Source organism: Fukomys damarensis, unplaced genomic scaffold (assembly GCF_012274545.1).
Source record: "Fukomys damarensis isolate Sample0158 unplaced genomic scaffold, DMR_v1.0_HiC HiC_scaffold_27, whole genome shotgun sequence".
NCBI classification, from domain to species: domain Eukaryota; kingdom Metazoa; phylum Chordata; class Mammalia; order Rodentia; family Bathyergidae; genus Fukomys; species Fukomys damarensis.
Genome location: NW_022900939.1, coordinates 30,600,694 through 30,624,985, shown reverse-complemented (window position 1 = coordinate 30,624,985; position 24,292 = coordinate 30,600,694). Strand labels below are relative to the sequence as shown.

General features: G+C 39.8%; 1 protein-coding gene and 1 pseudogene across 3 annotated transcripts in view; one reads left to right on the top strand and one right to left on the bottom strand.

Moving 5' to 3' along the window:
- Window positions 1-114: 114 nt before the first annotated feature.
- Window positions 115-706, bottom strand: LOC117283543 (annotated as a pseudogene).
- Window positions 707-2,057: 1,351 nt separating this feature from the next.
- Window positions 2,058-24,292, top strand: part of Spin1 (spindlin 1) — a 48,451-nt gene continuing 26,216 nt past the window's right edge. Inside the window, exons 1-3 of one of the 3 annotated variants that reach the window (XM_010607577.2) lie at window positions 2,058-2,152; window positions 4,033-4,242; window positions 21,667-21,715. In XM_010607577.2, the coding sequence (XP_010605879.1) occupies window positions 4,191-4,242; window positions 21,667-21,715 (101 nt within the window). In that variant the 5' untranslated portion in view covers window positions 2,058-2,152; window positions 4,033-4,190. Of the gene's footprint in view, window positions 2,161-3,202; window positions 3,251-4,032; window positions 4,243-21,666; window positions 21,716-24,292 lie in introns of those variants that run through there. The other 2 variants (XM_010607576.2, XM_010607578.3) reach the window with 2 other exon arrangements.

Below are 24,292 nucleotides of genomic sequence, written 5' to 3'. Positions count from 1 at the left end.
GTGTACTGTATAGAGATATGTATAAACTCGACTAAAAACATATATATATATATATATATATATATATATACATACATATATATATATATATATATATATATTTAAGGTCAGTTCTTATTGGTTACTTAAGCATTCTTTCTTTTGACTGGACTCACTTGGAAGTAGAATCTTTCGGAGAGGATAACCTGCATCTCTTGTTCCTAGCATGTTTTTTTTTGTTTTGTTTGCGTCCTTCATTGTCTTGGCCAGAAGTTTAGCATATTCTGCAGCCTTTTCCGGATGTTTCCTCAGAGCAGTTTGGCAGTGTTTGTGGTAAAGGACATGCTGAATAACAAGGTGGTGGATCTTAGGTGCTTTGGTCCTGGGTTACCTTCGCTTGTTTGAGGGCTTTTTGACAGCATATTGGTGGATGTCATCTTCTCTAGAGAGATGAGAAGTTGTGGATTCTGTTCTTTTCTGCCCTAGGTGGCCAAAAAGGTACAGTATCAGTCAACGCAGTAATATCTTTTTCTCCTTTTTTTTTTTTAAATCAGTAACCAAATCGAGAATGCTCAGATTGACAACTATAGTGCAACCCCAAGCAAATTTGTGCTCTCTCCCCATTTCTCCTTGGTCTGTAATAGGAATCCCCCCTACTCAGTAGCAAGCACACTGGGCCATGAGTCAAAACAGCCTGCTTAGTGGGAAAACCTTGTTTGTCTTTCATTCTCACTGGTGTTAGAGTCCATGAAACCCATTATTCACCCAGAGTGTCAGCAACTTCTGACAGCCGGTGTCTGGGAAGGTGATATTCATTCAGCTTGATCTTGAAGCTGCTGATTGCCCTCCAGGTGCCATGGTAAAGAGACCCAACTTATGCTTAGTGCTTTCTTGACTAGATTTTTGTTTGTTTTTTGAGACAGGGTCTCACTATGTAGTTCAGGCTGGCCTTGAACTCGCTACATTACCCAGGCTGGCCTCAAACTTGAAGTGATCCTTCTGCCTGGGCCTCCTGAGTGCTAGGATTACAGGCATGTGCTATCAAGCCCAGCTCTCTTGACTAGATTTAAGTAAAACGTTTCTGACAATACTTTATAAAATGACAAGGTACTTGGTGTCACATAAGAAGTGGAAAAAGTGAGATATGACTCACTGTTCAGCATGCTTAGTTGTTTATGTCCCTGTAATGAAGGGCTGATCTCTCCTTGGTAAAGAGACACTTTCCCCTGTATAATACGTAAGCAAATTACTTGTTCTGCAGCAGCCCCTCACCTGACGGCTTTTCACCTCTGAAAACAGGTCGGTCAGTCTCTCTCTCTCTCTCTCTCTCTCTCTCTCTCTCTCTCTCGACCTTTCTCTTTCTTTGGTGAGCCCAGGACCTAATATGCTAAAGGACCTCTCTGCCAAGGAGCTACACCCCTAGTCCCAGTTCTGTCTTTTTCATTGCTTTATAATTAAGCTCCACTTGATACCACATCTCATAACACTTGAAAAAAACTTGTATCACTTCTAGAAACGATTAAATTTTGTTACTAGCATTTAGAATCTTTTAAAATTTTTCCTTGTTATTCTTATTTACTAAATGAACTACTTGATAGAATAAATTAGTTGGGTGTGGTGATGCGGGACTAATCCCAACCCTTGGGAGGCGAAGGCAGGAGGATCGCTGTAAATTCGAGGCCAGACTAGACAGCAAGAACCTGTCTCCAAAAGTTTAAAAAAGTCCCCTTGTTTCCATGGCAACTTTTCCTTTAACTACTGTCTTTTAAGTTTGTTAGCAAGTTCAACTTGATCCTTGTTTGTTTGGTTTTTTTGTTGTGTTTTTTTTTTGAGACAGGGTCTCACTATATGGTTGAGACTGACCTGGAACTCACTATGTAGCCCAGCCCAGGCTAGTCTCAAACTCACAGTGATCCTCCTGCCTCAGCCTTTCAAGTGCTGGGATTGCAGGCATGTGCCACCACTCCTGGCTTCTCAACTTGATCCTTTTAAAGAAATGGAAAGCAATAGAAAATATTGCAAAGATAAGTTTAAATTGGCTAGTGAGAGTAGTGTGTGCATGCTTTCTTTTTTTCCAGGCAGGCACTGTGCTGCTGAGCTGAATGAATCCCCTGGCCTGGCCCAGTTTATCTGTTTTACAGGAGGAAAGAGCACTCATGAGTTGATAACTTTGGTAGGTTGGTAAGTAGATCTGTTTTCTAAGCAAGCCTATCTAATGAGGGGAGGGTATGGGTAGCATTGGTGAGTTAAAATTCAAGATGATTAATTACTACTAAAATTTTCTACATTTCTGATCCATGTTGAGTGCTTTAGCTGTAAGCATACAGAAGGGGGAGGATCTTACACAGGACCATGACTAAGAAGCGTGGGGAAAATGGAGCCCAGCAGAGAGTAACCATTGTTATTGTGATGGACCATTCCTAGCCAGCATAGGGCAGCTAGAGATATAATGAGATAATGAAAAAATGGTAAATCCATAGATTGTGTTAATAAAAATTTAGAAACTGAAAGATCACTGAAATAAAAACGTTAAGTAAGCTGTTACAGAGGCTGGCCAAAAATAACGCACTGGTTCTAGGGCAAATTCTCTCCACTATCACTGACATCACAGGGAAAAAAATATCTGCTAGATCTAAGAAGCTAGGATATTTGAGGAGCTGGGCAACATAAAGTGAGCAAAATTCTGGGATAAGGGAATCATTGATAAGGAGAAGTGCTTGTTGCTTCTGGATTGGTTAGTTCTATAAGCAGAATACAATGTTGCCTTCATGACTAGTCTATAACATACCGGAAGGGAAAGTGGAGCATGGTTTTTCCTTTTGTTGGTTTACCCCAAAGCTGTTGGTGTAAAATAAGCTCCTTATCCCTTCCTTCCTTCTACTGGTCTGTAATTTTAATTGAGGAATTGTCAAAACTCTTCTCTTATTAGCTGCATTGAAGAATTATCGGAGTACAGGTGTTTAGTGTAAGAAATCTGGACTAGAGCTGAGTGTGGTGGTACATGCTTGTAATCCCAGCTTTTGGGAGGCTGAAGTAGGAGGATCACCACAAGTTCAAGGCCAGTCTGAACTACATGGTGTGAGATCTTTTCTTGGGGGAAAAAAAATCTGAAATAGAGGTGGTTTTGAACATGAGATGCTTGAAATAGATTCTGGAGATATATATTGGTGATTAAAAATTCTGGGTTTTGACTGGAAAATATGTGGCTTAACCATGCTAGGTACGCTGAAGCAGGGATGTCCAAGAGCCTGAGAATAAGTTTGAAAAGATGGTACGTACATATGCTGGGGTTGCCAAGAATGCTGATGGGAATCTTGGAAGAGAAGTAAACTAGCATCTACTAGTATATGGCATGTGTTTCTAAGGGAAGGTTCTTAGTCAGAACTGGGTAAGGATGTGCAATGAGAAATGGAAGGCTCACCTTTGGAAGGAGCTGTGTGTGGGGAAAGGCCTAGGATGGCAGTAAGATGCACTCACTGAAGATAGTCTTTACGGAGGTTTTGGGGAGGGAATATGCTCAAGGTGGGAAGAGTTGAGTGAAAGAAGCACAGGTTTCTAGTGCTGAGTAAGGTAAAATGAGTGACGTGAGGCTTCTACGAGGATAGGTTGTTGGGGGTAGTCTTCACTGTAGGACTGGTGAGTAGGAAGAGTGTAGCTCTTAGACCATCTGACATACTGGGGACCTCCCTTAAACCTTGCACAGGAAACTTTAACCCCAGAAAAGGTCCCATGCTTTTCTCAGTAGGCCTCTTATTGCCATTAGACATACTATATAGTTTACTTGTTTATTTTCTCCCCTCTAATCTGAATTTCCAAAGGTAAGCACTTAGTAAATACTTGTTGGATGAACTACTGTCTCTCCCCCCTCCACACCTTCCCTCCTTTCCTCCCTCCCTCTGTACCTCAAGCTTTGGAGAGAGGCAGGCAGGGAGCGGAACCACTGAGCTAAGTCTGTGACCCATTAGTTCATTTCTTGATAGCCATACTTTCTGGAGTGAAATGGAATCTGTGTTGTTGAGGCTCTAAGCAATGAACTATTTCACTATTTTACAGAGTGCTTCTGATTCCCCATGGTTTTGCTGAGCTTGTAAAAGAGACACTTGGATGGTGGATTAGCAAGAACACTGACGTTTTGTGGAAAGTGTCAAATTGGAGAATACTGAATTTTCACCCTAGTCCAGCAGCTCTGCTGCTCACGTAAATACAGATGAATGAAGACCCCATTTGGAAAGTCACCTGGCCAGCGGTCCAGAGCTGATGCAGGTAAGCAGTGCGGCTCTGCACATGCTTCAATTTAATACACTTTTGCTTTTCCTTGTTGGGATCAAAGTTTGGGCCTTTGCACTGAGTTATATCACCAGGCCTTTTTATTTTTTTGAGATAGGATGTTGCTGAGTTACCTAGGCTGCCCTTGAACTTGGAATCCTCCTGCCTCTCAGCCTCCCAAGCAGCTGAAATTAACAGTTGTGCACAGCCACACCCAGCTATTATAATAAACCCTTTTAAACAAGGATAAAATTTAGGGATACTTTCACAGGTTTCTAGTGATAATGCTGTTCTGGAAGCTTTATGATTTCAAGTATATTATGCACATACACATTTGAAAGAACAGCTTAAAAAAAAAACAGCTTTAGTTTCTTGAAGTGGAGAGATCACACTAAGTTTTTTTCCTGCATAACCTGACAAGTAATAGATACCTGATAAATTTAGCAACCGAATTGTAAATGCCTAAGAGGATTATAGTAAAACCAGAGTTGTAGTGGACTCTCAAGTTAAGATCAGCCTCACATAGGAAAAACTTGAGTTGTGACTGAAATTTTAGTTCTAACTTATGACCAAAGTCTTGAGTTCTGACCTGAATGCCAGCTGCTTGTGTGGTTGTAAACAAAGACTTGATGCCAGAAAAGCATATGTAAGCATACAGAAGTGTCACTCTGAGCCCAGATGCGTATGTTTATGGGTGTGATTTTGGTCAGTGCTTTATATAAAATGGCCCCCAAAAACCTAAAAAAACTAGGGAAGGAAGGGAAGATAAAGAGAACAATCACAATTGAAAAGAAGGAGAAAATTGTAAAGAAAAGTGAGAGTGGCATTCATGTGACCAATCTTGCTATTATGTACAGCATGTTGAAATCCACCACCTTGACAATCTTACAGAAAAAAGGTTTGTGCTGAGCATGGTCGCACTCACCTATAATCCCAGCGCTGTGAAAACTAAGGTAGGAGGATTGCTGCAAGCTCAGGGCCATCCTGGGCGACATAGTGAGTTCAAGGCCAGTTGAACTGCAAAGTGAGGACCCTGTCTCAAAAAAAAATTTTTTTTTTGATATAAGGAAGCAAGTATTGCAAAAGGTGTTAGTCACATTAATAAGTCACAATCCACAGTGTTAGATGAGCTAGAAAGGCTATTATTAGTGTGGATAAATGAAAGGCAGATGGCAAATTATAGCCTGGGTCTGTAATTTATGAAAAAGCTGGGGCTATAAATGCAGATTGGTAAAGGATAATGCAGCAGAGTAATAATGGAGAAACATTTCATGTCAGTATGGGGTGGCTTCACAGTTTTAAAGCAAGAACTGAGGTTCATAGCATAACTAGGCATGGTAAAGCAACCAGTGATGATAAAAGGGCTGCTGAAAATTACATCCACCACTTCAAAAGGAAGACACAGAGAAATGGCTTTTGCTTTCAATTTCAACTGTGATGAAACTGGTGTTTCCTGGAAGAAGCTGCTCCGGAAAACATACCCAGGATGAGAAGAAAATGCCATTCCACAAGTCTGTGAGGGATAGGCTGATGTTATTGTTAATGTTCCAGTGTGAAGCCTCTCTTGGTTTCTCTGAGACTCCCAGAGTATTCAGAAAACATAAAGTCATGAAGCATAGGCTACAGGTCATGTGAAGATCTAACAGAAAAGCCTGGGTAATAAGACTACATTTTCTTGAGTGGATCAGGGAGGCTTTCTGTCGTACTGTTAAGAGATATCCAGAGGACAAAGGTTTGCGCTCAAGGCTCTTATCATGGATAATGCTTCTGCTCACCCACAAGATTGGAAGAATTGGCTGAAGAATTCCCTGGCTCTCAGTCAAGTTCCCTTCACCTAATACAAGTCCTCTACTGCAGCTCATGGAACAGCAGATTGTAGCTAACTTTAAGAAGCTATACACCAAGGAACTATTCCTGAAGTGCTTCCAGAGATGGTCTCAGATTCAGATTTAACCCTTAAAGAGTTTTGGAAGGAATATTAACAATATCCTTTCCTGTGTGTTTTTTTGGTTTGTTTGTTTGTTTGGTACCGGGGATAGAACTTGGGACCTTACGCTTGCAAAGCAGGTTGACGAACCACTGAGCTAAATCCCTGGCCCTCCTCTCTGTATTTAATTGAGAAATCCTAGGCCACTGTCTCTCTAAGAACACTGAGATCTTCCTGGAGGAAAGTGTGGCCTAAAATTATGTGAACAAGAGAGAGACTTTGAAGGTTCTGTAGAGGAACCTGAGCCTTCAATTGACCCTGTGGCTGATGACTTTGTCTCTATAGCAGAGTCCATAAGCTTGCAGGTAGACAGTGGTGATGTTGAAGAGCTGATGGCGGAACGCTCACAGGAATTGTCTACACAGGAACTTCAGCAGCTTCTAGCTGAGCAAGTGAATGGTAACTGAGGAGCTTTCTGAAGAGGAGAGGGAGTATCAATAATCAGTGCAGCAAAATTCGTCTGAAATAAAGGAAATCCTTAAAAAATGGACAGAGCTATGAATACTTGTAGACAAAGACCCATCCAGACAGGAAAAAGCCAGTTGCTACATTCAGTGTCATATACTACAGAATGGTATTAAAGAAAAGAGAAACAGACAGCCTTAGACCAGTGTTTAGTTCTGAAAAGCTCAAGAGCAAGTGAGCCAGAAGCAGGTCCTAATGGGCTATAGACTTTCCCAAGGAGAGAAAACACCAGAGAGCCAGCTTCCTGATGTTCTTATGGAAGGGGATGCTCCTTCAGAATAATAAGCACTTTCCGTTTCATCCACCCTTTCCGAAAGCCAAAGGTGAGTAAATTCTCTCTTGAATGGTGAGTAAAGTACAAAATTGTTGTTTCTAGTAAACTAGGCACATTTTATAATGTTTTGATGAATGCACTAGAAAAATTATTGGTGTTCTAGTAAATTACATTATACAATGCTTTTTTATTATGAAAAGGTCAGTTTGGGAAGTTCAGTATGCATTATGGGTATTTACATTATTTCTTATAGGAAAAATAGTCTTGATTTAAAACTAACTTGAATTACAACCTGCCCTTGCGAACAAATAGAGTCTGTAAATCAAGGATCCCCTGTTTCATATGTGCATCTGAACTTTGAAAAATGTCTCATAAAATGTTGAGGTTCTTTGATAAATGAATCTGAGAATTCTGTTAGCAACAGCAACGGTTATAATGTTTCAAAATCTGTTATGTGACTTAGAACAATTTCTGTAGCATTTGGAGTTCTTTGTACAAGCATCACAAAGATTCAGGTTTCTGAGTACTTATCTTTTTACTTTAGCTCCTCTTTTTTTAATAATAAAGATATTAATTTAAATGTTCAATATTTATCATTAAGATTAATTTAGGATAGCAATGACTGCTGTAACTCATCTAAGAGCTTTTAATTCAGAATCTAAGCTCTTTTAGCTTACTAAAGTTACTAAAGAAATAGTATAAACATTGATGCATTTTTTACTCTTGAGCCTTAGTCTCATGTGAACAACCAAGTTTGTAAGTTTACCTATTGGGATTAAGGTACGTTTAATGGTATTATTGATTGTACTGTTTACATTAAAATATTTGCTTCATTAGTTGAAAATATTGATGTCAGATTTTTATTGACTGATTAATGAAACCTTCCAGGTCCTGTCTGTCATTTAAAATAATAATTCATTTTCTGAAGTTTTTGTGTGTGCATCATTCCAAATTGGAACTTTTTTCTTTTTTTTAATCAATTTGGAAGTCACCCTCATTTTATGAAAGCTGGCTGATCAAAGTGATGTGTAGTGTGGTGTAGAAGTAGCTCAACCAAAAAGTGCTGTTTTCCCTTTTTTCTACATAGTCTACACAACACAGCATCTCTGATTGCCAAAGTGTGTATGTATGTGTGGGTGGAGGGGTTCTTGCCACCAGCAGCCGAACAGTGCTTGCAGTGAACAGCCTCCACTTCAGCTCACTTGTGATCCTGTCTGGACCTGATGTCAGAATTGGCTGTTTTGGTTTTCCATGACCCTGTTTGCTGGAGTGGCTCATAGAACTCGGGAGATACTTAGGTTTACCTGTTTAAGAGATAGTTTACGTTTACCTGTTTAAGAGATAGTACAAGGGCTGGGGATTTAGCTCAGTGGTTCTGCCACCTGCCTCTCAAGTGCAGGGTCCTGAGTTCGATCCCCGGTACCCCCCCAAAAAAATTAGATAGTACAAAGTAAGTGTGCAGGTTAATCAGCTGAAAGATAGGCTTAATGGGGTAAGGCACTGGGAAGGGGTACCTAGACTGCATGCATACCACCCTTCAGGCCCCTCTAGACATTGGGCAAGCCAGAAGCTGTCCAGTTCAAAGTGTGTTGGGTTTTTATGGAGGTCTCATTATGCAGGCATGCTTGGTTACACCATAGGCCTTGTGTGACGAAACTAACCTTTGACCTTTATCTTTGGAGGCCCTAGAATGAGGTTGAAAGTTCCAAGCTATCAAATTCTGCCTTGGTTTTTCCAGTGACCAGTTGCCCTTTTTTTGAGAGGCACAGAAAGGTTTTATTAGTCACAGTCATCTCCTTAATGTACACCTTTAGAGATTTTCTGGGTTCTAGGAGCTATGTATCTGAAAGTGGGGAGGAATACCAAAAGTATATATGACAATTGTACAGTAGTATGCATTGTTTTAGGAACAGTGATGATGCAGTATCTTCATCAGTATAGCTTGTGAATTTTTTTTTATTCTTGTTAATAGTAGATCGATTTCCTGTTGTCCATTTTCATTGTCCATTTGTAAGTAAAATTCACCCAATAGAAAGTTAATTGATTTCCTGCAATAAAAGCCCAGGTAGGTATTCCAGAATTGGTATAGGTGGCTCAGCTGTGCCCATGGGTATGATCATCTCAAGGACTTGAGGTCTAGGTCCTGTGCTGGACGGACCCTAGAATCTTTAACACTTTGGTCTCCTGGAGCATCTTTCTCCTTATGTGGCCTTTGAGAAGCTTGACTTTTGTTTGTTTGTTCATTTGTTTGTTTGTTTGTTTCAGGGATCGAACTTGGGTCCTTGTGCTTGTGAGGTAGGTGACTGAACCACTGAGCTAAATTTCTGGCCCAAGAAGGAGCTTGACTTAATACATGGAGGCATCCAGAGCACAGGGAACTCTCAAAGGGCTCCCTTCTGCAGCATTTGGTTCCCTTAGGCTGTGAGGGGCACCAAAGTTCAAGTGAGGGAACACAGATCCTGTGCTTGCTGGAAGGAAGAATTGTGTCAAAAGGTGGTGGTTTTGTATTAGTGCTGGTACAGAGAAATAGATTGGTTAGGTAACTTTCAGTGTCTACCACAACCACCATACTTGACACTGGGACAATTGTGAGTAATCTGTCAAAATTCTAAATTTAAAATGTTATACTCGGGCTGGGGATTTAGCTCAGTGGTTCCGTCATCTCCCTTGGCAAGCATAAGGACCCAAGTTTGATCCCTGCTACCAATAAAATAAAATAAAGTTATACTGTCTAAGAACAAGTAGGGTTTTTTTCCCCCATAGCACCAGGGATTGAATTCAGGACCTTGCACGCATGAGTCAGGCTGCTGCCACTGAACTAAATCCCCAGCCCAAAATTTTATATTCTCTTTATCACTTGCAACTTGGGATTTCTATTTTGAAAATAACTTGGATTTATATAAATTACATTGGAATTTAATTGGTTACTAAAGTCATAGTTTTTGTACAATGAAGGACATTGGGTTTTGGCTGTTCTGGGAATTAAACCCAGGTCCTTAAGCAAGCACTGCCTCACCAAACTACATCCACAGCCCAGCAAGTGTTGTTATGTGATAAAGTTGTTTTTTTTTTTCATGCATTTTCTTTTGCTGCTACTAGTTTGCCAAAGATTGCAGTTATTTCTCCTTTTTATTATATTGGTAGATATAGGAAATTATAATAATGGATAATTTATGTAACTGATAGCCCATATTTTTAAAATATTCTTGCTGAATTTTTTCTTTTTAAAACTTGACGCAAGCTGGGGATGTAGCTAGCTCATAGGCACTGCATCTGCCTGGCAACCACAGGGTCCTGAGTTAGATTCCCAGTACTAGAAAGAAAAAAAAGAAAACTTGATTTAATTTTTATCATATTACAAAAAACGTGTATTTGAAAATGTCAGGTATGCTAAAAGACTTTAAAATAAAGAAAAGTAGATACTCAAGTAATATTTTTAAATCATTCTGATTTTTACTTTCAAAAGTTGAAAAAAAATAAGTTATACAGATCTCTCTTGACCCACCAATATTAGAAATTTTGTTTTGAATTCTTTTGAGGAATTTGGCTCTTTAACATTGATTAAAAGAACTTATGCAAATGGTCCAAAACCTACAAAATGTTAAGGAAATGTAGAATAACTGCTGACTTTCACTTCTGTAATTTGCTTTGCTTTGATTGTTTCTTAGGATAACAATACCAGAGGTTTCATCATTAACTACAAAGCTTGAAAGCACTTAGCCCCAGTTTAAAATATTACAAGATTAACAGATGCTAGAGGTGCTTAGCCAGATGTTCAAACTAAGATAAAATTCACCATATCTTATAAGCAAAGTACACTCAGACCCTTAACCCTAAGCTTTGTGTAAATCATATGACTATAAAAGAGTTGAGATTAAAAAGAATGTCACCAGGCCTGCTTTCCTAACCCTCACCCCCACTCTTGTGGGCTAGAATAGCTAACTAGGCGAATCCTAAAGATAAACATCCTAACCACAAAGAAGATGCTACATTTGGGTTAAAGTTAAACTGTCTTGTGACCATGATCATATATCTGTGATAGGAACTGAGAGAACTGGAATGTCTTATTGAACTACCTAAAATGAGGTCATGATTGTAAAACTCCTATAAAAGATAGATTGTAACCCAGCCTGGGGTCAGTCATATGGCACAGATAGTCCATATTAACAAGTTTTCAAAAATATGCATAAGAGCCATAACCCCACTTACTTTCACCTTGTATCTGTTCTGTCCTCGTGCTCAAACCTATACTTTGTAAGAGTCTAGTCTATGTTGGAAGTATTTTTTCAGTCAGGATTTTCAAGGCATTGCTGCCTTCCTTAACTTTGAGGTTCTGTTGTTGCTATTTAGGGTTCCTTTGTTGTTTCTCTGTGCCCAGTGGTTTTTTTTCCTTTTCTGAAAACTTAAAATTGTCTTATTGTGTGTTCTGGAGCTTTATGATAATGTATATTATTAGTGTTTTTCATTTATTGCTTCAACATTTCAGTCTGTAGCCATTCTTTGTGGGATATGAAATTTTGCTTTACTGTTTGATCATCGTTTTTATTTGCTTGGATTTGAGGCTCCTTTTTCTGATTACTCATTTCATTTTATCCTAAGAGGAGTTTATTGACTTTATTTTTTTAACTTTTTCTCTTCTCTTATTTCAGCATTTGAAATGTCTCTGCCTTTTATTTCATATTTGTGTATTTCATATCTGTAAGTAGCTTATATTTCTGAAGATAGAAATTGTAATTTTAAGTCTCACTGGAATTAGCTCTGCTGCTTATGAGTTTCTTTGCTCTTTGCTTTTCTTAAATCCTTGGTGATCCTGGGCTAATTATCTTGCAAGGCTAAGAGGTTGGTGGAATTGACTCAGTGTTAGAGTGCTTGCCTAGTATGTGTGAGACCCTGGGTTCCATCCCAGCACCGGGGATGGGGACAGGATGACACACTGATGGGATGCTGTATGAAAGGAGTGACCTTTGAGCCCTGGTCGGCTTCACCAACTTTTTTGATTGCTTTCTTGAAGTTGTATAGTCATGCTTCTTGCCGTCTGTTAAAACTGAAATTCTAGAGACCATTGCCTGTCTTACAAAGCTGGGTTTAGTACATTTGCTGAGCAAATAATACCTGGAATTTTTTTTGGTTTTTGTTTTTTGAGACAGGGTCTCACTGTGTAACCCTGGCTGGTTTTGAACTCACAGTGATCTTCTTGCCTCAGCCTCCCGAGTGCTGGGATTATAGGTGTGCGCCACCACGCCCGGCTCATGCCTGCATGTTTCAGAAGCAGTAAAGGCACTCACAGTGAGGAGTAAGTTATAGGGTTAGAGTCACTATGTGTGGTATGGAAAGAACTGATTAGAATTTCTAATCCCATTAAATTGCTGGATTTCATTGAAGCATCAGAGTCCACACAAAGTTTCAGGTCAAATAGTTGGTCTTATTTTGGGACATAGACCTGACTGAATCTCTGTTAGTAGTCTGTGGTATTGTCTTGTGCAGCATGGTTTAGTACAGTTTAACTCTTCTAAAGTCATAGAATAGTTTATTTTCTATATTATGGTTCTATTTTTTGTCCTTTCAGCAAATAGATACTATATAGTAAAGCTACCTAGAAAAAGATCTTGTTCTGTTTCTTGATAATCAGTGATCCTGTGGTGAGTGGCATAACCCCACTTTCATTGACCAACTGATACTAGTTGCTAGTTTGTATGTGCACGGTACTCTTTTTAAACACATAGAGTGTGTATTGTTAACCGCTTTTAAGCAGTACATAGAGACCTTTCTCTTGATTTTTTTTTTTTTTTTTTTTTTTTTACACCTTAGTAACTACTGTTTGGAGGTACCATGTTAGTTTATTCAGTAATCTATTATTACTGAATGCTTGGATTGTTTCTCCTTTTAGCTATTAGAAATAGTAGCTCTAATGAATATCTTTGTCCATGTTTCTTTTTTTCTGTTTGTTTTTTGAGACAGGTTCTCAACTATGTAATTGAGACTGATCTGGAATTCACTGTGTAGCCCAGGCTGGTCTCAAACTCACAGTGATCCTCCTGCCTCAGCCTCCTGAGTGCTGGTGCTTTGTGCATGTTTCTTGCTGGTGTGTCACTGATAAATTTCAAGTAGAATGCAGGTAAAAAAAATGTATGTATAGTTTTGTAAGAATTAACCATATCCTCCTCCCCAAGGATTCTCTCCCCTTATTTTGCATTCCTGTCAGCAGTAAAACAAAAAGTTCTCGCCTTACAGCTTGCCGCTAGCAGATGTCAAACTATGTGGCTTTTATCATCCTTGTGGGTAACAAAACAGTGTTGTGGTATTTTATGTGTGATGCTGAATATCTTGTCTTGAAAGGGTATATTTGAACTTGGGATCAAACTCGGGTCCTTGAGCTTGTGAGGCAGGAGGCAGAACCACTGAGCTAAATCCCCAGCCCCTTTTTGTGCTTTTAATCACTCTTTTCCTCTTCACTGTTCCAGGCTCTTTTAATGTTTTATTTTACTACTCTGTTATCTGTATTATTTGTCTTCTCGTGCTTTTGTGGGGAGTCAGTGTTTTAAAGAGAGCATTTTCCAAGTGTCTGGTCTCCTGGTCCCATCTGTATGGCTCTCTCATCCTGTGTAACAGATGTTGTGCCAGAATTTGTGCTCTGGTAGGTTGAATCTGAATCTGGTCTCTGGGATTCTGTGTGGTTATGTTGCTGTTTTTCATACGTGTAAGAGATGTAAATTTTTGCCCATATATGTGTGGAAATGTCTGTCTTCAGTTGATAATTTAGGTTAGTTTGGGATTCTGGGTTCAAAATCATTTTGCCTTGATTTTCAAGACATAACTTTGAAATAGTGTTTGTTCTAACCCAGTGTTGATGACAGAAGAGTAAGTCTAGACTGATGTTTTTTAAAACTTTTTATTTTGAAATGGTTTTGCATATATAGAATAAATTACTATAGCTTCTTTAAGGATTTTTTAAATAGACTTTTTATGTGTATAGGGGGGCACTGGGCATTGAACCCAGAGCCTTTATGCTTTTCAGTTGTGGCCCTTTTTTTTAAATTTTGAGATGGGGTCTCACAAAGTTGCCCAGACTGAGTACGAACTTGCAGTCCTTCTTATTCAGCCTCCCACAATGCTGGGATTATAGGCCTGTGCCACTATACTTGGATTAAAAAATTTAAGAGCAATTTTAGCAGAATGGAATAAAAAGGACAGAAAGTTCCTGAAACCCCGTTTCCCTCATGCTTTTTCTTCTTCCCAGGTTCACAGTGGCCCTGAGACTTACATTTATTGCAACTGATACTTCATTTTCCTGGGAAGTCGGTAGGCTTACATCAGGCTTCGTTCGGTGGTGTGCTTTTTATGAATGTGGATGCATGTGATGACATCCAGCCACCATTAAAGTTTCATGGCCCTAAAAATCCCTGTGTCCCCCTTACTCATCCTCCTCCCCATTAACTTCTGCTGATCTTTTTATGTCTGTAGTTTTGCCTTTTCCAGGATTGTCCTACAGTTGGAATCATACAGTATGCAGACCTTTCAGGTTGGCATATTTCATTTAGTAATAGGTATTTCCGTGTCCTCTGTGTTTTCATGGCCTCCTAGCTGATTTCTTTCTAGTGCTGAATAATATTCCATTGTCTGGATAGAGCATAGTTTATGTTTCTATTCACCTGCTTAGAGAATTGTCTTGGTTTCTTCCAAGTTTTTTCATTTGTGAATAGAACTGCTATAAGTGTCCATGTGGAGGTTTTTGTGTGAATTGTTCTAACTCATTTGCATGAATACTAAGAAGTAAGACTGCTGCATCATATGTTGATAAAGTATGTTTACTTTGTGAACAAGCTCCAAACCCTTTTCAAAGTGGCTATACTATTTTGCATTCTCAGAAGCAAAAAGTTCCTGTCATTCATCACATGCCCTTATAAGCCTTCAGTGGTGTCAGTTTTGGATTTTTACATATGTAATTGTATTTTATTGTTTTAATTTGCAATTCTCTAGTAACATACAATGTCACATTTTTATAAGCATATTTGCTGTCTGTATATTTGAGGTGTGTACGTCTTTTGCCTCATTTTAATTCATGATTTTTTATTGAGTTTTAAAAGAGCTTTGTATACTTTCTATAACAGTCTTTTCTTTAGTAGATATGTCATTTCCTGATAACTTGGTCAGTTTCTTGTTTATCTTATTATCTTGACAATACCTTTTGCAGTTTTCAATTTGTTTGTTTTGTTTTGAGACATGGGCAGTTAGGCTGGTCTTGAACTCCTGGATAACCCAGGCTGGCCTCTTAACTGGCAACAATTCTCCTGTCACAGCCTCCCAAGCTCTGGGATTACAGATGTGTGCCACCATGCCTGGCAAGTTTTTCAGTTTTTGTTTTTTTGGGTTTTTGTTTTGTTTTGTTTTGGTTTGGTTTTTTGAGACAGGGTCTCACTATGTAGTTGAGACTGAACTGGAACCCACTCTGTAGCCCAGGCTGGTCTCAAACTCACAGTGATCCTCCTGCCTCAGCCTCCCGAGTGCTGGGATTACAGGTGTGTGCCACCACGCCCGGCTGCAAGTTTTTCAGTTTTGATGAAGTTCAGTTTATGTTATTTTTTCATGAGTCATGCCTTTGGTTTTGTGACCCTCCTAGGTCAACTAGGTTTCCTTGTAGATGTTTTGTGGTTTTGCATTTTACAGTTAAGCCTTGGGTCTCTTGTGGGAGGCATAATTTTTGTGCAGTATATAAAATCTTAATGTAGATTTGTTTGCTTGCTTGTTTTGTTACAGAAGGAATCAGTAAGTGACTCAGAGCCAGCAGAATGGAAGTAAAATAACACATTTACTTAATGATAAGGCTCGATCACACATAAGCCGTGCCTGGATTGATGAAGCACTGGGTTACAACTCCTTTTATAGGGCTTTACAGCCTTGACTTCATTTGGGTGGTTACATTTCATTCTCACAGTTCAAATTATGGTCACAAAATTGTTAATCTTTTCAACCCAGATGTAACAGTTCTTTGCAGTTGGGGAGTTTACCTTTAAGATTTGCCTAGTTATCTATTCTAGTCCGTAGGAAGGGGGTGTTCATGGTCAGGGGAGTGAATGTTGGCAATGGTCCTTTTTATCTTGACACTTTTACGATAAGGTGGCTTCAGTCTCAAGACCTTGATGTGCCCTATAATCTCTGGGTAAGACCAAATGCCTCATTCAGCAATTAGTGCCTTCAGTGCCTATTAGTTTTGAGCTAAACAAAACAAACTGCTGTTAGAGACAGCACAAGCCATTTTACATTGTAACACTTTATAGGTTTTTGCTATTTATAAAAGTTTTCCCTATCAGTTTTGTGATGCTTGGGATCAAACCTACAACCACACATGCTAGGTAAATATGTATTCTACCAATGAGCTGCTGCTCCCCTCCCTTTTGTTTGTTGTTTGTTTTTGTACCAGGGATATAACTCAGGTCCTTGTGCTTGCAAGGAAGGTGGTGGAACCGCTAAGCTAAATCCCCAGTCCCCTCACCTTTTTTTAAGAGTTGCCCCCTCCTTTCTTTTTTTTTTAAGAGTTTCCACCTTTTTCTGTCTGCCCATCTGTTCCAGGGTGGTAATTTTTCTGTTAGTGTGGTTCGGTAGTCCAGTGATTAAAACCTGCTGAATCTGTGACCCAGATCCTTGATTGTTATCTGTGCATCTCAGTCTTGCTGCCCCTTAGGTGCACAGGGTGGCTTCCTCTGAATTCTCCACGGGAACCAGTGCCAGTTTAGAAAACCGTAAATTGTGGTTGGGATTGCTGGGGATTCAGTAGGGACATGCTTGGTTACAGATCTTTGGGTATGAGGAATAGTCTTTGAAGGACCCCCACTATGTTAGTTACTTTTCTTGTTGCCGAGACAAAACACCCAATACCAAAGTTAGAAGGGAATAGATTTATTTGGCTTACAAATCTTAGTAGTTTCAGTTCATATCAATGGACTCCAAGGCAGGGATGGCAGACAGGCATGGCATAGCAGTAACAGCGTGGCATGTACAAGGTAGCAAAGGTAGCATGGGGCTGTTGCTGTGTCTACCTCTTTTATCCCATCCAGACCACTGGGGATCAGAGTGGTACTAAACCAGCCACTCGCCTCTGGGGGTTAAGTAATCACACGCCCTTAACCCCAGCATCACACATCCCAGATATAGCTACCTCTGAGAAACAGAGTTCCACACAAATCATAACGCCCACTTTCCCAAGTTTTATGTCCAGGGCTTAGGAATCTGCTTAAAGTGTGGCCCTCTGTATTTGCCTTTCTCTCTAATTTTGGAGGCAGCACTTTGTCCTCTGATTTTTTTATATTCTGACCAACCCAAGAAGAGTTGTTTTTGTTTAGTTTGTTCACCTTTTTGTTTGTTGTTAATACAGATGGGTTACTTCCAAGCTCCTTGTACACTAACTGGAAACCACCTGGGTGTGGTGGCACACACCTATGATCTCAGTACTAGTGAGGCTGAAGCAGGAGGATTGCTACAAGTTCAAGGCCAGCCTGAGCTACACAGGAACCACCTGTTCTTCCTATTTAGTTTTTAGTTTTCAAGAGCTGTGTTTTTTCTTTTCATGGGCTCTTGCTTGTATTTTGTGATGATGGCATCTTCAGATTCCTTGAGGATCCCAGTTCTATAATTTGTAATCATTTTAATGGGGAGGCAGTGGTGCTGCTCATTTTTGTCTTCCTCAGTCATACTTTAGGGGGAAAAAAAACCAGGGTCTCACTATGCAGTTCAGGCATGCCCCTCTGTGCCCGGCTCCCAGTCATACTTTGTGATTGCTCATCTTTGGTCATATTTATGATGAAAAGCTTACTTGATTGGAAATGATTTACCTTTTTTTCAGTGACAAGAAGATTGCTTCTAAATGAGAAAGTCGTCTGTGTGGGATGCATGGTGGTGGTGTGCAGAGGGCTTGGAGAGTTTTGCTTTAAAACACAGAGACAATGACCAGGCTGTTAGCCCTGAGGCATCTTCTCCCTAAGCCCAGTGTGCCGGTGTGGGGTCCTGAGTGTTGAGCTGGGTGCCTTGGAGGGGAGGGAGATGGGATAATGTCTGGGACAGTCTAGTAGATTTTTCAAGTTAATTCTTCACCACATTCTTCCTGTCTGCTCTGAGGTCCGATACATCCTAGGGAAGCTTCCAGGAGAGTTGCTCCTGCTTCCGGGCTGCGCGTCTTGCCATAACCATTTGGGGCTATGACTTGCTTCCTCCTTCAGCAGTTAACTGTCCTTGCACCTCTTCCCAGTGCATGGCTTATGTTGGTGGTGTGGGATAGGATGGCTCTCTTGGCAGTCAGATCTCCTTTTCCATCTTCTTTCTCTGTGATCTGGCTTTCTAGACCAATTGGTGGTTGCACAGGCCCCTATTTACTTGGCTTTGAGAAATTGTAAATGTACATTTGTGACAGAACTTTGTGTTCTAAAGATGTACAGTTGGTAAGTCCCAGGATAGGAAACTTCTGTGTTGGAACTTCTTGGCACAAAGCCCTGTTTTCCTTATATATATTTTGATCATTTAAATGTGTATTTCCAACAAATATAGTTAAGTACGTTGCATCCCTAAATTTTGATACCATTGTGTTTTCATTTTTATTCTGTTCAGACTATTTGAAATTTTCTTTGATTTTTTTTTTTTTTTGGTCTTTGAACCTTGAGTTTTAAGGAGACAGTCACTACTTTTTTGGGGGGGTGGGGGGTTACCAGGGATTAAACTCAGGAGCTAAATCCCTGGCCCTAGTTTTTTATTGCTTATTTCTAGATTAATTCTGACATGGTAAGAGAATATATTTTGTCTTACTTCAAATTGTTTTAGGTGTACTAAGGCTTATATTGTGAATCATCAAATGGTGTTTGTATCTGGGTGAATGTTTCCCATATGAACTAGGAAAAATGTGTATTTTGGCATTGTTCTCAAGGCAGCTGTTGGTGATACTCAGCTCTTCTATATATCTTTCGATTTTTTTTCTTCACACGTTATATCCGTTTCTGAGAGAGAGTTGTATAATTAAATATAATTACGCATATGACTTTCTGTCAGTTTGCTTTGTTATTTTTAGTACTCTGTAATTTGGTTTATTTATAAGGTTATTGTGCTTCTTGATTAATTACCCTTTTTATCATTTGTCCTTTTTGAACTGTGGTAATATTGTTTGTCCTGAGGTTAATTTATCTATTAATAATTGTTTCTTCCTTTTTCTAGTTTAATTAGTACAGTCAAACTATTTTCATTTAATAATTGTCATTCTGCTGGGACTAGTAAATACTTTTGCTAAATTTAGTCCTGTAAGTCCATAGGTAAACTGACTTGCTCATTTTGCAACATCCCTTCGTTTGTTTTTGTTTTATGGCATAACTGGGGTTCCAAGTGAGCTGCACTCTGAGCTACACTCCAGCCTTTTAGTTTTTTGAGACAGGTTCTTTCTGTGTTGTTCAGGCTGGCCTTGAACTCACTCTGTAGCCCTGGCTGGCCTCAAATCACAGAGATCCTCATGCCTCAGCCTTCTGAGTGTTGGGATTACAGGCATGTGCACAAGGTTTCATTTAGTTGCTAGTTGCCCAGGCAGAATTACCAGGCGGAGCACAATTTACAGTTATCCTGACTCAGCCTCCCAAGTTCTGGGATTATAGTTAGGTACATATGACTGTGTCTGACTTATTTGGCTTGATTTAAAATACATTTTTTAGGGCTGGGGATTTAGCTCAGCGGTTCTGCAGCCTGCCTTGCAAGTGCATGGACCCAAGTTCAATCCCCAGTACCAATAAATACATACATACATACATACATACATACATACATACATAAAATACATTTTTTAATTGCCAGCATGGTGGTGTGTACTTATAATCCCAGTACTCTGGAGGTGGAGGCAGGAGGATTGCTGCAAGTTCAAGGTCAGCTACATAGTGAGTTCAAGGACAGTCTTAGGAGACCCTGTTACAAAAAGACAGAGAAAATGCCTTATTAATGATTCTCAGAAATTTGGTTAGGAAGTGCTTTGATGTGATTTCTTTAATCTTACTTTGCACTTATTGAATTTATTAGCCCTGGAACTGCTTTTAGTCACAACCAGAAAATTTTATGCATTTGCCCCCTTATTCCTCTATCCTCTCTCAGAGTGGGGATTCCAGTGTTAGCCCCATGGTATTATCATACACATTTCTGAGTTCTCTGACCCCCAATGTGTGTGCGAACGCATTATTTTAGTTTGTACTACTGTTTCAAGTTCATTGACCATGTTATCTGCTTTATTAATTGTGCTATTAATCACATTCAGTGATACTTCTTTCATTGGTTGGGTTTTTTATCACGCTTTACATTTTTCTGGTTTTCCTTTTTTCTTCTCTTTTTTGTGGTCAGTACTATGGATTGAACTCGGCCTCAAGCGTGCTAGACAAGCATTCTGACACAAAATCTCCATCTGTACTACTTTGATTTTTCTGTTTTAAGAGGATTTTTCTTGGGCTGGGCATTTAGTTCAGTGGCACAGAGCCTGCTTGGCAAGCACAAGGTCCGGAGTTCATTGCTGGTAAAGAGGCGGGGGAGATAAAGTATTTTTCTTTTTTGTTGTTGTTTTTGGTTTTTTAAGGCAGGATCTCCCTTTGTAGTTCAGGCTGGTCCTGGACTCACTATGTAGCCCGGGCTGGCCTCAAACTCAGAGCATTCCTCCTGCCTCAGCCTCTAGAGTGCTGGGATTACAGGCATGTGCTACCACGCCCAGTTCAAAAGTATTTTTCTTTAAACTTTATTTATTTATTGTGGAACTTCAGGTCAAATGCAGGATTTTGTGCATGCTAGGAAAGTGCTTTACCGCTGAGCCCTTGCATGACTAGTAATTTTTGGCAAAATGTTGGTCATTTGAAGTGTTGTATTATTGAACACTGGGTCATATCTTAAAGAATGTTGAATTTTATTTTGGCAAGTGGCTACTGGGGATGAATTTATAAAAGCCTATATTGTAGGGCTGCTACAAATTCCTAGGATGGTAACACCAAATTTTTTGTTGTAGTTCTTTACTGATTATTTCAGATATTCAAGACAACTTTACCCTTTAGTTCCTTATCAGAATTATGTGTAAATTTGTATGTAGCCCAAAACAGAAGCCTCCACCTTCCATGCATATTTTTGGAGGTCCTCTTCAGAGTGGCCAGCCTCCTCCTTTCCTGCCCTTGGTTCTACATTCCCATCTACCATTCTTCCCTAACTCCATTCTGACTTGCCACTTGGCAAAGCCACAGTGTTCTTTCTGGTTCCCCCTTTATGTACACCATCTAATAATTGCACTCAGGAATGAACTCGGGGTCAGTAAGAGACTCATTTGCTTATCAGCTCTCAGATTCAGTAGACCTTCACTGCCTGTTGCCCACTGATGTTTTATATATTTTTTCCTGTCCTGTAGTTGTTTATTACAAGAGCATAGTTCTATACTACTTATTACTTACTTGCTGGCTAGGATTGTCCCTTATAGTTGCAGTTTTGTCCACATGACTCTGGTTTTGTATTTTAAGGGGTGATCTGGGAGTAGAGAACTGTGGCTTTTGTCATGTCTGCCTAGAATACTTCCTTGCTAAAAGTTAAGCGAATGTTTTTCTGACATGTTAGCTGTTGATCACATTTTTAGGACTTGTGTAAGCAGTTATTCAGAAGTTGAGTTCTAAAGTATTTTTACCCACTTTTCATTGACTGCACCTCACTTATCTTGTAGGCCATGCTGGAGTGTCTGCAAACATGATGAAGAAGAGAACATCCCACAAGTAAGCCATTCCAAGCCTGTTTTTAGATAGCATGTTGTGACCCTTTGCTGCTTGCTTAGTACATGGAAGGACTTCTTCCATGAGGGGGTTCTTAGCTCACCATGGCTAATGTCCTGTAGAAACATTGATTACTTCGTCTTCCCTGTCCTTCCCTCAATTTGAGTGAAGTATACTAGCTCTACCCTTCAGCTGTAAAAGTCTTTGAGTAGTAATTCTTCTCTCAGCTCAGTGTGAGCTGATCTGGTGACAAGAAACCGCAGTGATGGCAAGGATGGTAGGTACACAACGAACCTCTCCTTCGACTGTCCATGGCGAGGTTGTGCAGCCCCATTGCACTGCAGCTGTCCTGGTTTCAGTCCACAGTTACAAAAAAAAGGGTGCTATCTTGTGCTGAAAGATTGCCTAGTGTTGCCATACTCTATAACATTGTGTTGAATGAATGAATAATAAATAGCTGTGTATTTACAGTGAATACCCAGTACCATCAAGGCAAAAAAGTGATAAATGTGTTCTTAATCCTACAAGTTAATAGGTGCCCATGTACAGAAGTCAGTTTTTTTGGTGCATTGCTGGCATTGTTGTTTTGTCCTGGAAATACTACTTGTAACAATCTATTGGGACCTGTGAGAATCTTCTTAGTAAAAGGTTACTAAATATGGGAAGGCCCTCCCCCACCCTACAACTGCCAGAGGGGCTCAATGTAGCAATTATTTGCAGGTGACTCACTATGTACCTTAGTCACTGCACTGTAGTGGCTGGAGAGAGAGCAAGAGATATCTTAGCCGTGGAAAGTCTGGATGAATTAGAAATGATTAAACCAAACATGTCTCCCATTCACATGAATGCATGATGTATGTATGTATTCATAATTTTCAGGTTAAGAAATAACCTTAGCAAAAACTGAAGGTTATACGAATGTTTTTTTCTTGAGGTTTATAAAATGTTTCTCAGATTTCATTACTTTGCTTATTACTTGTAATTTTTGCTATATCTGATGAAGTGACATTTTATGTGATATGTGCATGTTCATTATCATGTCATTACCATGAATGGTAAGCCATTTCTTGTTTAATATCAAAGATATCAATAAAAAATTAAAAACCGTAAATATTAGTGAGGGCAAAAAAAGCAACTAAAATGCCAGCTTTCCAAAACCTAAATAGTTCATTTAAAACAGATCTTGTAACTTAAAATAGAAGACTTTGAGAATGTTAATGTACATTCTGTTAACCATTTTTTACACTTGGAAGGGAGTTTCCATGTACTTCTGAGCAGTACTGTGTATTTCCTTATATCACGGGTCTTTAAGAAGTTGCTGGGTGTGATAGCGCACGCTTGTAGTCCCCAGGGTTTGGGAGGCTGAGACAGGAGGATTGCTCTGAATTTGAGGCCATTCTGGACTACATACTTAGTTCAAGGCCAGCCTGAACTGCATAGTGAGACCTTGTCTCAAAACAACAACAACAACAAACCATAAATAAATAAAGAACTTACTTCAAAGTTCATCCCCATACCAACTGAAAGAATCTCTTGTATGTGCCATGTTTTGGAGAACCTGATTTGGTGTTTTAGCAGGCATATTTTTCTCAAGGACTAGAACACTGTTGCTTTGTGTGTTTGGTTGGTTTGGTACTGGGGATCGAACTCAGGACTGTGTGACACCACTGAGCTAAATCCCTGACTAGAACACCTTTCTATGTAACAGAAGGGAGAGGTTGAAATAAATGGAGAAGTTATCATTTCCCTTTTTCTTTTCTCAGTGCAAACCTGGAAATGAGTAGAGGGATTTAAGAGACTAACAAAAGTTCCCACTTTCCCAAATGGTGGTTACTGATGTTATTAGAGTTGAGGGAGCAGAGATGGATGCATGGAGCTTTTGGCTGCTGCAAACTTCCTGGGGCGGATCTTAGAACTGGTTGTAAAGCCTTCACAAATTCCTTGTATGAAGCTCAGTTTAGCCGTGTCTAAAAAGTTATTAGAACAGTGAGGTTTTCAGAATAGATTTCATTCTGTAAGTGGCGAGATTTTTTCAGAAACCAAGTAGTTTAAAAAGCAGAGCTGTAGCTTCTCCTCTTAAGTTGCTTTCATTTGTGACTTGAGGGATCTTGTGTTCCCCCTGTGGGTGGCATTGGGTTCCTGTGATGGTGGTTGAGCCTCCTGTCATATCCCGTGGTAGTGGGAGTGGGCTGAGGAAAACCCTCACCTGTAAATGCCTGTGATTGCCTGAGGGAAAATCAAGAGCAATGCCTAGAACAGTCCCTTCTGTCCCTGTCAGATGCTTGGACATTGATGGGTTGGATGTCCAACGTCACATGGGAAATGACATATAACTTGGTCTCCTTCCCTTTGTCCTTGCCCCTCTTCATTTCCCCTCCTGTGTGTGTTTGTTTTTGCATGCCAGGGATCAAACCTTGGATTGGTGCATAACAGGCAAGTGCTTTACCATTGCGCTACATCTCCCAGCCCTTGCATTTGATTTTAAGTCACTAGAAATAAGTTTATATGGTTCCTTGAGTGGGGCATTCTGTTGTGTTTTAGGGACAACCTGATGCATAAGCCTTTCTGGGGCACAATGAA